General features: G+C 34.3%; 1 protein-coding gene across 1 annotated transcript; it reads left to right on the top strand.

Moving 5' to 3' along the window:
- The first annotated feature begins 841 nt into the window (after positions 1-841).
- LOC140871077 (caffeoyl-CoA O-methyltransferase-like) lies at positions 842-11,786 on the top strand. Its single transcript, XM_073273519.1, has 4 exons — positions 842-937; positions 1,019-1,150; positions 11,497-11,595; positions 11,775-11,786. The coding sequence occupies exons 1-4, from the start codon at positions 842-844 to the stop codon at positions 11,784-11,786; spliced, it is 339 nt and encodes a 112-aa protein (XP_073129620.1).
- The last annotated feature ends 234 nt before the right edge of the window (positions 11,787-12,020 follow it).

The following is a 12,020-nucleotide window of genomic DNA, read 5'->3' as shown; positions in this document are numbered from 1 at the left end:
CACGCCAAGACTTCAATCAATACAAAAACGATTCGAAAACCCAAAACTCAAACCGACGGCATAACGGCTATAAACTGAACAAACCGGAAATGCAGACAACAGTTCAATACCGATATCAACTCATATCAATGCCCAAAACAACAATAACAAAGCAAACCCACCAATCTAAAAATCCACATTTTCGAAAATGGCTTCCAAAAATCATAACAAATCCGAACGTCGCTCTAATTCAAAATCGACAGATAATAAACGATCAGAACTCTGTCTAGAACAACATACTCGAATCTCGAACGATTCTAACAACATCCAAAAACTAGAATGTATCCGATCGTAGAAGAACTTACAATATAACAGAGCTCTCACTGCAGTGATCGATAATCTGCCTTCAGAAATAAATTCCAACGGCCGGATCGAGCTCGGGATGAAATCTGGAAGCTTGAAGAATCGATTTCTTCAACAATGGAGGAGGGAGGCGTGAAGAGGAAGATGATGGAGAAGAGAGTGGGTCCAAAATCCTTATAAATATCTATAAAAACCGATAATTGCGTTTTAGTCCCGGAAAAATCCAATTTTTGCAAAAAGGACCCTGATCAAAATCAAACCGGCTCGAGAACTCTGTAATCTCTGATTAACTCAAATAAATTCAATTAATATAAAAACGGGGCGTTACACAATAAGAAAAAGCTCAGTAGGCAAAGCATCATCAACACAAAATTTTCAGAGATAAAGGAATGAGAAGCACATGTATCTATCAATACATGAGCAGAATAACCGAAAATCGAACAGTTACCTGCTATATCATGAAAACATCGGCAGATGAAGGGCAGTATATAGGAATATCATGACAACATCGGCAGATCAAGGGCAGTTCTTGAACATGCTTTTGAAGTTGATCAATGCTAAAAATACAATGGAGATCGGCGTTTACAATGGAAAGGTAATTAATTTTTTCATTCATTATTACAATTAATTAGCTACGACAATATTAATTAATTAATTAATATATATTGTACTGCAGATATTGGCTATGGACATTAATAGAGAGAATTACGAGTTGGGTCTGCCTACAATCCAAAAGGCTGGTGTTGCCCACAAAATTGACTTCAAAGAGGGTCCTGCATTGCCTCTTCTTGATCAAATAATTCAAGATGTAAGCCAAGGCCCACTATATATCCAATTTTATATTACTTTCTTCTTCATTTTCAATTTATAAAATTATATAGAAAAAGAAGAAGAAGATGAAATTGACTTTTTTTATTAAAGGGCATGCACATATGAATAATGGAAAAGTGTGAAATAGCTAGAAACTTGGATTTGATCAACCTAAATAATTAATTTATAAATGTAAATATCCTCTAAGTAGCATAAAGTTAGTCATAAGTAATATATCTATAACGCCCGAAAAATTTAATTATCGAATTAACTGGCAATTAAAATAATTATTGAGTTGATGAAATAATTATTATTGCTAATGAGATTATAGAGTGTATTTACAAAATACACGTGTCAATTAATCAATGAGTTTGACTATTTCGGGATATTTGGTATTTTTGAGATATTGAAATAAAAATAATTATTTATGCCAGATAAATTAATTTGGAAGAATATTTGACCGAGTTGACTGGTCAGAGTCTAAGTTGGACTTAGTAATTAATTTGGAAAAATTGTGAGTCCAATTGAATGGTAAAAGTCAATAATTTCAAAAATGGTATTAATAGATGTGGATTGTGTGTACCGAAAAATATCAGATTTGGGACTAAATTTTACCATTTGAGTATCAAATAAATTAGTTCGAGACGCGAAAATATCGGGTTACTATAAATAGAAAACACGCGTTGAAGCATCAGAAAAGAAAATACAGAGTTAAGATTTTTTCCCTAATTTTTCGAAATTCCTGTAAAATTTCATAATTTTTGGAGCACGTTTGAATCGCCTCCGCCGCGTCGCCCCCGTCTTCTTTGATTTTCCGGCAACCTCCGGTGAGTTAACCATTTTTGAGCGTATCGACGTGATAGATCCAAATATCCAAGTTTCGAGTCGAGATTCGAATTAGTGAAGCGGTGAGAACGCGATAAAGTTTGCAAATTTATCGGTCAAAGTTTGACCAGAGTTGATCGTTGTTGACTTTTGTATATTATGTGATTTTTCGCAGATTCGATGCTAGTCGAGGATATTTAAAAGCAAGGATCAGCAGTTTAGGGGTTGGAACTTTTCCAGACTTGGAAAACTGAGGTATGAGCTGATGTTGATTTCGAAGGAAATAAATACTCGAGCGAGTTGTGATTCTCGAGTTCCCTATTAAAATCACATACTTGCATGTTTATTTGATTATTTGATATTGAATGAGAATTTAGATGGTTAATTGATTTTCGATATTATTTGAAAGACATGAGTCTGTCTATCTGAAATTGTTTGAAGTAAGTGATGCATATATTCGATTTAAAAAGCATGAGGTTGATTATTTGAATTACTTCAATGATTTTCAATATTATATTCAGGAGTTTGAATATATTAATTGAATGTGATGACATCTACGATATTTTGATGTCTGAATGAAGAGATTGTTATTTTAATTTGATTTAATTGCATTTATGTCATATGCATTCATATTGAGCCTGATTTCTTGATTTTTGAGAGGGCTGAGTTGCCCAGATTTGAATCAGACATTCTGAGGATTATAGTCGAGTGGCACTGGTAGGCGATTTACTACAGTGGCCAATCAACTCTCTATTGAATGCTCTAGAGTCTAGAGGATTTAAGTATACATCATCCACCTCGAAAGAGGAAGTCGGTGTGATTGTTGTGATATTTTATCCTCCTGATCCCAACCGAAGAGTTGAAGAACTGAATTACCTTTTGATTATCCGATTTGATAATCCCGGATTTAAAGACATGCATTTCAATTTTGCATTATTATTGAAGAATATATCTGTTATATCATGATTTTGATATACGTATTTGATATTGCATGTTTACGTCATTTGTACTGGGATTTTATTCTCACCGGAGTTATCTGGCTGTTGTCTTGTTTTGTATGTGTACTTGGAAATAGGTGGGATAGGAGCTAATCAGAGTCGGCATGGTTAGCTTGATATCGAAAGATAGACGTGAGGCGTTAGTTTAGAATTTGAATAACTTTTAGAACTTGTTGTATATATATATAAAAAAAAAAATTTCTTTCTTTATTGTTGTTTATTGTATGATTTATATTTGATTGGATGATTAGAACCGAGGTCCTCACATTAAGTGGTATCAAAACGATAAGATTCTTGGACTGGAATAGAAGTGAGTGAGTGGGGTAGATCGAGTCCGTTTGAATTATTTTATTTTGCATGTGATTAATTTCATTGTTTGATTACTTGAATTTCATGCGAGCATGCTTTACTGATTTCAAATTATCTATTTACATGATTATGTGAATTGATTTTTTTTAAAGCATGCCTTATATGAAAAGAGTATCAAAACTGATTCGAGATGAAAATTTGTAAGCTCATGCGATAACATGAGTATGATGATTAGAGGATGATCGAAACTGAGTTGATAATTTTGATATTTCGAGTTTTGTGCTTACGTGATTATTTGAGATAATAATTGTGAAGGCGATATGGTTGAGATAGCTAGCAAATCAGATTTGATTTGTGATGAAAGACTGCTTGCTTCGGAGGATTGGGATTATGATAAGAAGTTGAGGTTTATGAATTGTTAAGCAGGATTAGATTACAGGTGAGATTTTATTTATGACATTCTGAATTGTTATGTCTTTGTCATTATCAATTGTATCTCCCTGTTGAGAAAAGAACTTTATGCTCTCGAAACTGAGAATCAGTATTGATGAAAAATGAGATGAACTAGAATATGATTATATGATATATATTCTTGAGGATATTAAATTAAAAACCACCCGAAGTTTGTTGTGGCTTAGATTGATCAAGATAAGAGTTGATATTTTAATTCTTAGCGATGATTGAATTGATTCGTATCAGATGAACCTCAAGACAGAACAGAGATATAAACTCGATTTTAAGAATTTCAGAATTTCAGAATGAAATCAGATTGGATCAGTGATGTAAGTGATTGGTAAGAATCCTTGAGGTAAGAATTCTATTGATCTTGACTTGTCGATGTGAAGAATGTGGTGTAAGTTTTGAGAGAGTGTTGTATAATACTCTGAGATCAAAGCTAGATGTTTCTAAACTCCCATTCTGAGTTGATGTTTAAGATTATGGCATTATGAGATTGATATATGAATGAAAAGATTGTATCTTATTAATTGGTTTTAAGATGATTAGATTTTGGTAACAGATTGAATTATTGGGAATTGATCTAAGTTGCTATACTTTTGAAAGTTATTTGTGAATATTCAGATGTCAGTACTCTTGTGCTAAACTTTTGGGATGCGTATGATTGATATAATACTTTGAGAATTATATTAGATCCCCAATCGATTGTATGGAAGACTTGTTGAGTTATCCAATATTGTTCTTTCAAAAATCATGATTTGATCGAGTCTTAAGAGAACATGTATGAAATTCTAGCATGGAATTGATTCGAGGAGTTATTGTGATTGTAAGAGTGGAAGAGTTATGAATTTAAGAGTTTGTTGAGGAGAAACTATTTTCTTATATAATAAGAGGATAATTAGTGCCTTTGGGATAATATCGATTTTAGTTACAGTTGAGCCTTTATTTCGATTAATCTGAAAATAGTTGAATCCTATTGTAGTTATGCATCCTTGATTCCCATAACATTGAATTCGATGAGAATTACCTTTTGGTATCGATTGATATTCGAGTATGAACTTGGAAATTGAAAATTCTTAATATTTCAAATTTTAATTCTGGACATTGATATTGATTCGGGTGAAATTTGATTATTTGATTCATTTGTGATCTCTATTTTATTTTGACATCGGATTATGCCATGAGATTGTATCTCTTTTTCGATGACTGCGTGCGGATTCCTCGTGAGTGAGGCCACGTTGACAACCATGATTTTGGTTTGTCTTGATGATGGGCATGATGTCATACCCGATGACGGGTGATCACCTGATTTGATATTGATTGATTGGCTCGCTTCATTTATTCATGGAGCCTTAGAATTTGATTTATTCACCTTTGTATTGAGATGCAAGTGAGTTGTTTTCACTTAGCAGAGATTGTTGTCCAGAATTCATTCTATTGATGATCATGATTTGAGAGAATCTCTTTGATATCATTTTGATTCCGACTCGGAGTCATTGATTATTGATGAATATCTTCGGTATATGTAATTTTGTAGGCTCGTAACTAATAGAGATAGATAGCACTATTAGAATTTATTGTTCGACTGAAACATATAAAGTTTTAGTTTAATGTTAGTATAGATTTTTGGTATTTTGGGTGAGATTTTGAATCAGAATTGCCGTAGATTCGAATAGATGATTTGTGTTGATATTGAATTAGTTTAGCGAACCCTTCAGATTCGAATTTGGGTTTTTAAAGAACATTTCAGATGTTTTAGAAACAACTAATAGGATTCACCCGATGAATCAGTGATATCGGATTTATCTTTTGATATTTGGATTTTGTGATGATTGTTCGGGAATTTAAGGAATTTTTGCGGTAAAATTCTATTGATGGACTAAGAGCATAATTTTGAATTCATAAATAATATTGAAATTTCAGTGTTAACAGAGATTTTTGAATCTCGTTAGTAGCATTCGAATTGATTTCGTGCATTGCTAACACCTGAGAACAGAAAGGGTGAATAAGAAGTAGATAAGTGAATTAGTGGAACTGGTACCGAATAAGTTCCAATGCAGACAGACGAGTACAAGGAGTATTTGTGAGACCCCGATTCTAAACTCGAAATAATTAAACATAATCGAACACGGTAAGTCGCGGGAACAAATCAGAATTTATTATTATTTTTTTTTAAAAGACATGCCTCGCGCGTGCGCAGGCAAAAGGGCCAGTGGCCTCGAGGGAAGCTCGCACCCGCGCGAGGGAGGAACTCGCGCGCGCGCGGGCAAAAATACCCGAGCCACTCCAGGCAGCTTGCACGCGCGCGAGGACAAGCCTCGCCCGCGCGTAGGCCAAACGGACAGAAAGCAGGGGAACCTGGAGAAAATCAAGCCAAACACGAATCAAATCAAATCCAAGCTCCAACATACAATACAACACGAAATCAGAACATACTACAAGTTCTAAATCCTTCCCGCAATACAAAACAAGTCGAGTTCTAAAATCAGAGTTCCAACGACTCAACAAAACTAATACAAGTTCAATAGACTCGACCCTACGACGTGGAGTCTCACTTCTATCCATCTCATCCTAAGCTAACCAAGACGACTCGGTCCAGCTCCTGATCCTTCTGTTGCCAAGTTACACATACAAAACAAAGACAACAGCCGGAATAATCCGGTTAGAAATATAATTTCTAAGTAAAAGAGACAGGCATGCAATATCAAATAAACACCTCGTATCAAAATCCACAAACATCAACAACTCCAAAGAAAAGGGATGTATGCATGAATTTAAACTCGGGACTATCAAATCAGATAATCGAAATGTCAATCGATACTCGGTTGGGATCCCGGGGCTAAGTATTCACAACAACTCACCGACACACCCATTCGGGGTGGATGTCGCTCAACTCAACCCCTAGACTTCAGAGCAACTATAAGAAGTATTCTGGTACTTAGAAAAACTCGAAATCTAAGCCCACTTCAATATAGCTCTCTAAATCGTCTAAATTCAAACGAATTGAATAATCGGCTCAATATGAATGCAAGTGTAACAAGATACTCAAACAAGTTCACACAAGCAAATAAACATGTAGTATGTGATTTTCGGGGCTCGAGAATCAATCGAACTCGAGTATTCAACCCCATTCAATTCAAAGTCATCTTTTACCTTTCGAGTCCGTCGAAGATTCAAATCTGAAAATAATAACGAACTCAAATAAATAATCAATCGAATCACAAAACTTCATAACAAGGAAATTCAATCAATATACCGTCTTCAATTCTCGACAGACTCAACTTCCAAGTTCAATCCAATTCAAAGACTCCAATCCAAATCTGAAAATGAAGAATATACGGATTCGGTAACAATCTACCAATTCAATCAAACCCGGAAGTCAAACCGAAACAAAACAACCAATAATCCAAACTCGATTCCGATGGCATAACGGCTATAATCGGTCAAACCAAAAATATCCGATAACAACCAACAATCCCAAATCATCCAAAACAACTCCTCAATCAACAAAAAAAATCAAAAACCATCAAAATCCAACAAAATCTCACAACCCCATTTTCGAATTTAACTCCAAAAATCATATAAAATCCAAACTTCGTTCCTTTTCCGATTCGACTTCAAATACACGATCTATGCTAGCTCAAGAACAACATACTCCAAGATTATCAAATTCTGACAACTCAACAAAATCGAAGTTCAAGAGATCGAAGTAAAACTTACGTCTAAACGAAGCCCTCGTTGTGGTGATCGTGAATCTCAACTCAGAAATGAAATCTAACGGTCGGATCGAGCAAATCGAACGGAAAGAAAAGCTTAGAAGTCGCCTCTCATGGCTTCCGGGAGAGAGAAATCGAGAGGGAGAGAGTGGGGAGGAAGGAGAGGTATGGGGTGAGGTGATGGGTATGTCAACTTGCATCTATTAATAATATATAAATCCAACTTTTGCATTTCAGTCCTTTATTTCTCCAATCTTGCAAAGTAACCCCCTGCTAAATAACAAAACAATCTTCAATCACTGAAAACCCTGATTATCTCGATTAAACTCAATTATAATAAAATCGGGGCATTACAGTATTGTTTACACTTGATGAGATTAATTCGATTTTGATTTCGATTTTGATCGGACGGAAGATCTTGGAATTTGGATTTTGCCTGTATGATTGATTATATCTGAATTGATATTGGAAAAATTGATAAGAATTTTTGAAATATTTTGGATTGTGATTGCTCCATGATTGCAAGAAAAGATTGTGACTCGCAGATGAATATGCGATCTTACGAAATGACATCGAAGAAAGAACTTTCCGATATTGAATTTTGAGATTTTGTGAAATGATTGATTGATCGAAATTGACTTATAAGGCATTAGAGGAAGGTCGAATTGTTTGAGATTAACTCATTATATGAGTTTGAGATGTTAGAAACTGTCTGATTGACATAAGTTCCTCTGAATTCTAAACTTATGGATTGTGTTTAGTTTGATATTGATTGATCGAAGATTGAATTATGGACTCGTTAGAGTTATCAACTAACAGACATATATGATCCGATGACTGAATTTAGGTCAGAGTTAAATATTCAAGAAACTCTTTATCCTCGTCTCATCAAAGTACAATAAACTAATTTCAGACTGTCCGACAGCCAGAACAGACTTTTCTTATATTTTTTAGAGGACATTCTACGAGCCTTAGTGCTAGATTTTGGCACTAGTTGGCCTGATTCATGACTTTGATTGAATGTTCTGATTTGAACTATTATAAAGAGTTTAGAGATGACTCTTTTCAAAGAGATATACAATGAATAATATGAATTTTTCTCATTTCGAGAATGATGTTTCTGAAATACATCAGTTATAGAGTCAGATTTGACCCGATATGGTCATAGAATTCAGAGAAAGTGATTATGATTCCGAATAGAATCAGAACAGTGCGAGACAGATGTGTCAGAGTTGTAAGTCTTGATTCAGACTTTGACAAGGAAACAAGATTCGTTCTTTTGCACTTTAGCGAGATGAGACCGCATTGAATGAGACTTTGAACAACTTTGATTGATCGATAACCGATGACAGATATAGATTGCGTACTGAAAAGAGTAGTTCTTGAATAAGTTCATTCTAGTTGTTTCAGTATGATGACTTAGATAAGATCAAAGAAGTCACTTGAAAGATAGAACATGACATGAGTTAGAGATATCCGAATTTCTGTATTGCAAGGAGATTGAGTACAGATTCTTTCAAATCTTTATCTGATATGCTCAGATTGCATGCGATTTCGAGGACGAAATCAATTTCTTAGAGGGAAGGGGGAGAATTGTAACGCCCCAAAAATTTAATTACCGAATTAATTAACAATTAAAATAATTATTGAGTTGATGAAATAATTATTATTGCTAATGAGATTATAGAGTGTATTTACAAAATACACGTATCAATTAATCAATGAGTTTGACTATTTCGGGATATTTGTTATTTTTGAGATATTGAAATAAAAATAATTATTTATGCTAGATAAATTAATTTTGAAGAATATTTGACCGAATTGACTGGTCAGAGTCTAAGTTGGACTTAGTAATTAATTTGGAAAAATTATGAGTCCAATTGACTAGTAAAAGTAAATAATTTCAGAAATGGTATTAATAGATGTGGATTGTGTTTACCGGAAAATATCAAATTTAGGACTAAATTTTACCATTTGAGTATCAAATAAATTAGTCCGAGACCCAAAAATATCGGGTTACTATAAATAGAAAACACGCGTTGAAGCATCAGAAAAGAAAATACAGAGTTAAGATTTTTTTCCCTAATTTTTCGAAATTCCCGACCGATACTGTAGCAGTCCATGTTTTTGTTTTTTCCGGCCATTGACCAGAGCTCCGATCGAAGATCCGAACAATAAAATTGTAGCCAAGATCAAGAAGAATCTATTGGTATAAAGAAATCAAAAATCCAACGGCTGGATCTCCGAGAAATTGGCGATGAACAGACGAATTTTGCGAAGGTACTATTCATCATCTTCTTCGCCAAGATTTTCACGATTTTAGCTCGTTTTTGTTGGTTCTAATGCTAGTAATCGATTCTTTGAGCTGTGGGGAGCATTTCCTTAGCTCATGGGAGCATTTTGGTGCAAAAATGGCATAGATCGGAGCCCGGAAAGTTTATCGCCGCCGCCTGGTTTTTCTTCGATCTTCGGCGCGTCGGACCTCCATTCCAGTTGTGGCCTAGTGCGTTGGAATCATCTCGTCGAGCTCTAAAATCCTGTAAAATTTCATAATTTTTGGAGCACGTTGGAATCGTCGCCGCCGCCGTCAACTTCGGTTTTTCGGCGACCTCCGGCTAGTTAACCATTTTTTATCGTATCGACATGATAGATCCAAATATTCAAGTTTCGAGTCATGATTCGAAACAGTGAAGCGGTGAGAATGCGATAAAGTTTGCAAATTTATCTGTCAAAGTTTGACCAAAGTTGACCGATGTTGACTTTTGTATATTATGTGATTTTTGGCAAATTCGATGCTAGTCGAGAATATTTAAAAGCTGGGATCAACAATTTAGGGGTTGGAACTTTTCCAGACTTGGAAAACTGAGGTATGAGCTGATGTTGATTTCGAAGGGAATAAATACTCGAGCGAGTTGAGATTCTCGAGTTCCCGATTAAAATCACATACTTGTATGTTTATTTGATTATTTGATATTGAATGAGAATTTAGATGATTAATTGATTTTCGATATTATTTGAAAGACATGAGTCTGTATATCTGAAATTGTTTGAAGTAAGTGATGCATATATTCGATTTAAAAAGCATGAGGTTGATTATTTAAATTACTTCAATGATTTTTAATATTATATTCAGGAGTTTGAATATATTAATTGAATGAGATGACATCTACGATATTTTGATGTCTGAATGAAGAGATTGTTATTTTAATTTGATTTAATTGCATTTATGTCATATGCATTCATATTGATCCTGATTCCTTGATTTGCCCAGATTTGAATTAGACATTCTGGGGATTATAGTCGAGTGGCACTGGTAGACGATTTACTACAGTTTCCGATCAACTCTCTATTGAATGCTCTAGAGTCTAGAGGATTGAAGTATACATCGTCCACCTCGAAAGGGGAAGTCGGTGTGATTGTTGTGATATTTTATCCTCGTTATCCCAACCAAAGAATTGAAGAACTGAATTACCTTTTGATTATCCGATTTGATAATCCCAGATTTAAAGACATGCATTTCAATTTTGCATTATTATTGAAGAATATATCTGTTATATCATGATTTTGATATACGTATTTGATATTGCATGTTTACGTCGTTTGTACTGGGATTTTATTCTCACCGGAGTTATCCGGTTGTTGTCTTGTTTTGTATGTGTACTTGGCAACAGGTGGGACAGGAGCTAATCAGAGTCGGCATGGTTAACTTGAGATCGAACGATAGACGTGAGGCGTCGGTTTAGAATTTGAATAACTTTTAGAACTTGTTGTATATATATAAAAAAATTTGTCTTGCTTTATTGTTGTTTATTGTATGATTTATATTTGATTAGATGATTAGAACCGAGATCCTCACAATATCTTATCAACCTTAAAAAATTAACTGTGACCAAATAATAGTTAAAAATTATAATAATTAAAAATCTTAAATAAAATAATAATCAATCTATTACCTATATAAATATACAAGTTTTATTTCATTTAATAATTAATATTTTTGTTATTTTATTGGTTGCTTACATATTTCAATCTTTTAAAAGATGGATTATGAAAAAATAGTCCCCGAGGGAAGCTCAAATGCTTACAAATTCATACTGAGAATCCCGAATGCAGGGACATTGAACAGCTGCGACGCAAAGGTGAGAGTTTTGATGTTGCAGCCATTAAGTATTGGGGTTCGATCACCACCACCAATTTCCCAGTTAAGTCCAAATAAATGTACAGATTAGTTTTCTCAATGAACTAAATTAAAAGTGTTGTTCCAATTATCTCGGCTTGATATTTGTTAATTTTAAACGTAATTTCGTGATTGCTGCAGGTACTAGATTAAGAGAAGGAAATTGATAAAATGAAGAGCATGACAAGGCAAGAATTTGTCGCATCTCTTCGCAGGTTAGCTAGATTATCTCCATTTTTTGACATGCAGTATCATCGGATGTCTTGGCTTGAATGTGTTACATGTTTTACATAAGAAGTAGTGGGTTTTTACGGGGTGCCTCCATGTACAGAGGAGTCACAAGGTTTGTTCATTTAATTTCCGCTTAATTATATATATATATATATG

This window comes from Henckelia pumila, unplaced genomic scaffold, assembly GCF_033568475.1.
Source record: "Henckelia pumila isolate YLH828 unplaced genomic scaffold, ASM3356847v2 CTG_38, whole genome shotgun sequence".
Lineage (NCBI taxonomy): Eukaryota > Viridiplantae > Streptophyta > Magnoliopsida > Lamiales > Gesneriaceae > Henckelia > Henckelia pumila.
Note: the sequence above shows the minus strand (reverse complement) of the source record. Positions and strands in the feature narration are given on the sequence as shown.

Coding starts and splice junctions, on each gene's coding strand:
- LOC140871077 (XM_073273519.1), top strand. CDS start 842: ATGACAACATCGGCAGATCAAGGGCAGTTCTTGAACATGCTTTTGAAG. Junction 938..1,018: donor TCGGCGTTTACAATGGAAAG/GTAATTAATTTT, acceptor ATTGTACTGCAG/ATATTGGCTATGGACATTAA. Junction 1,151..11,496: donor TTGATCAAATAATTCAAGAT/GTAAGCCAAGGC, acceptor ATCTTTTAAAAG/ATGGATTATGAAAAAATAGT.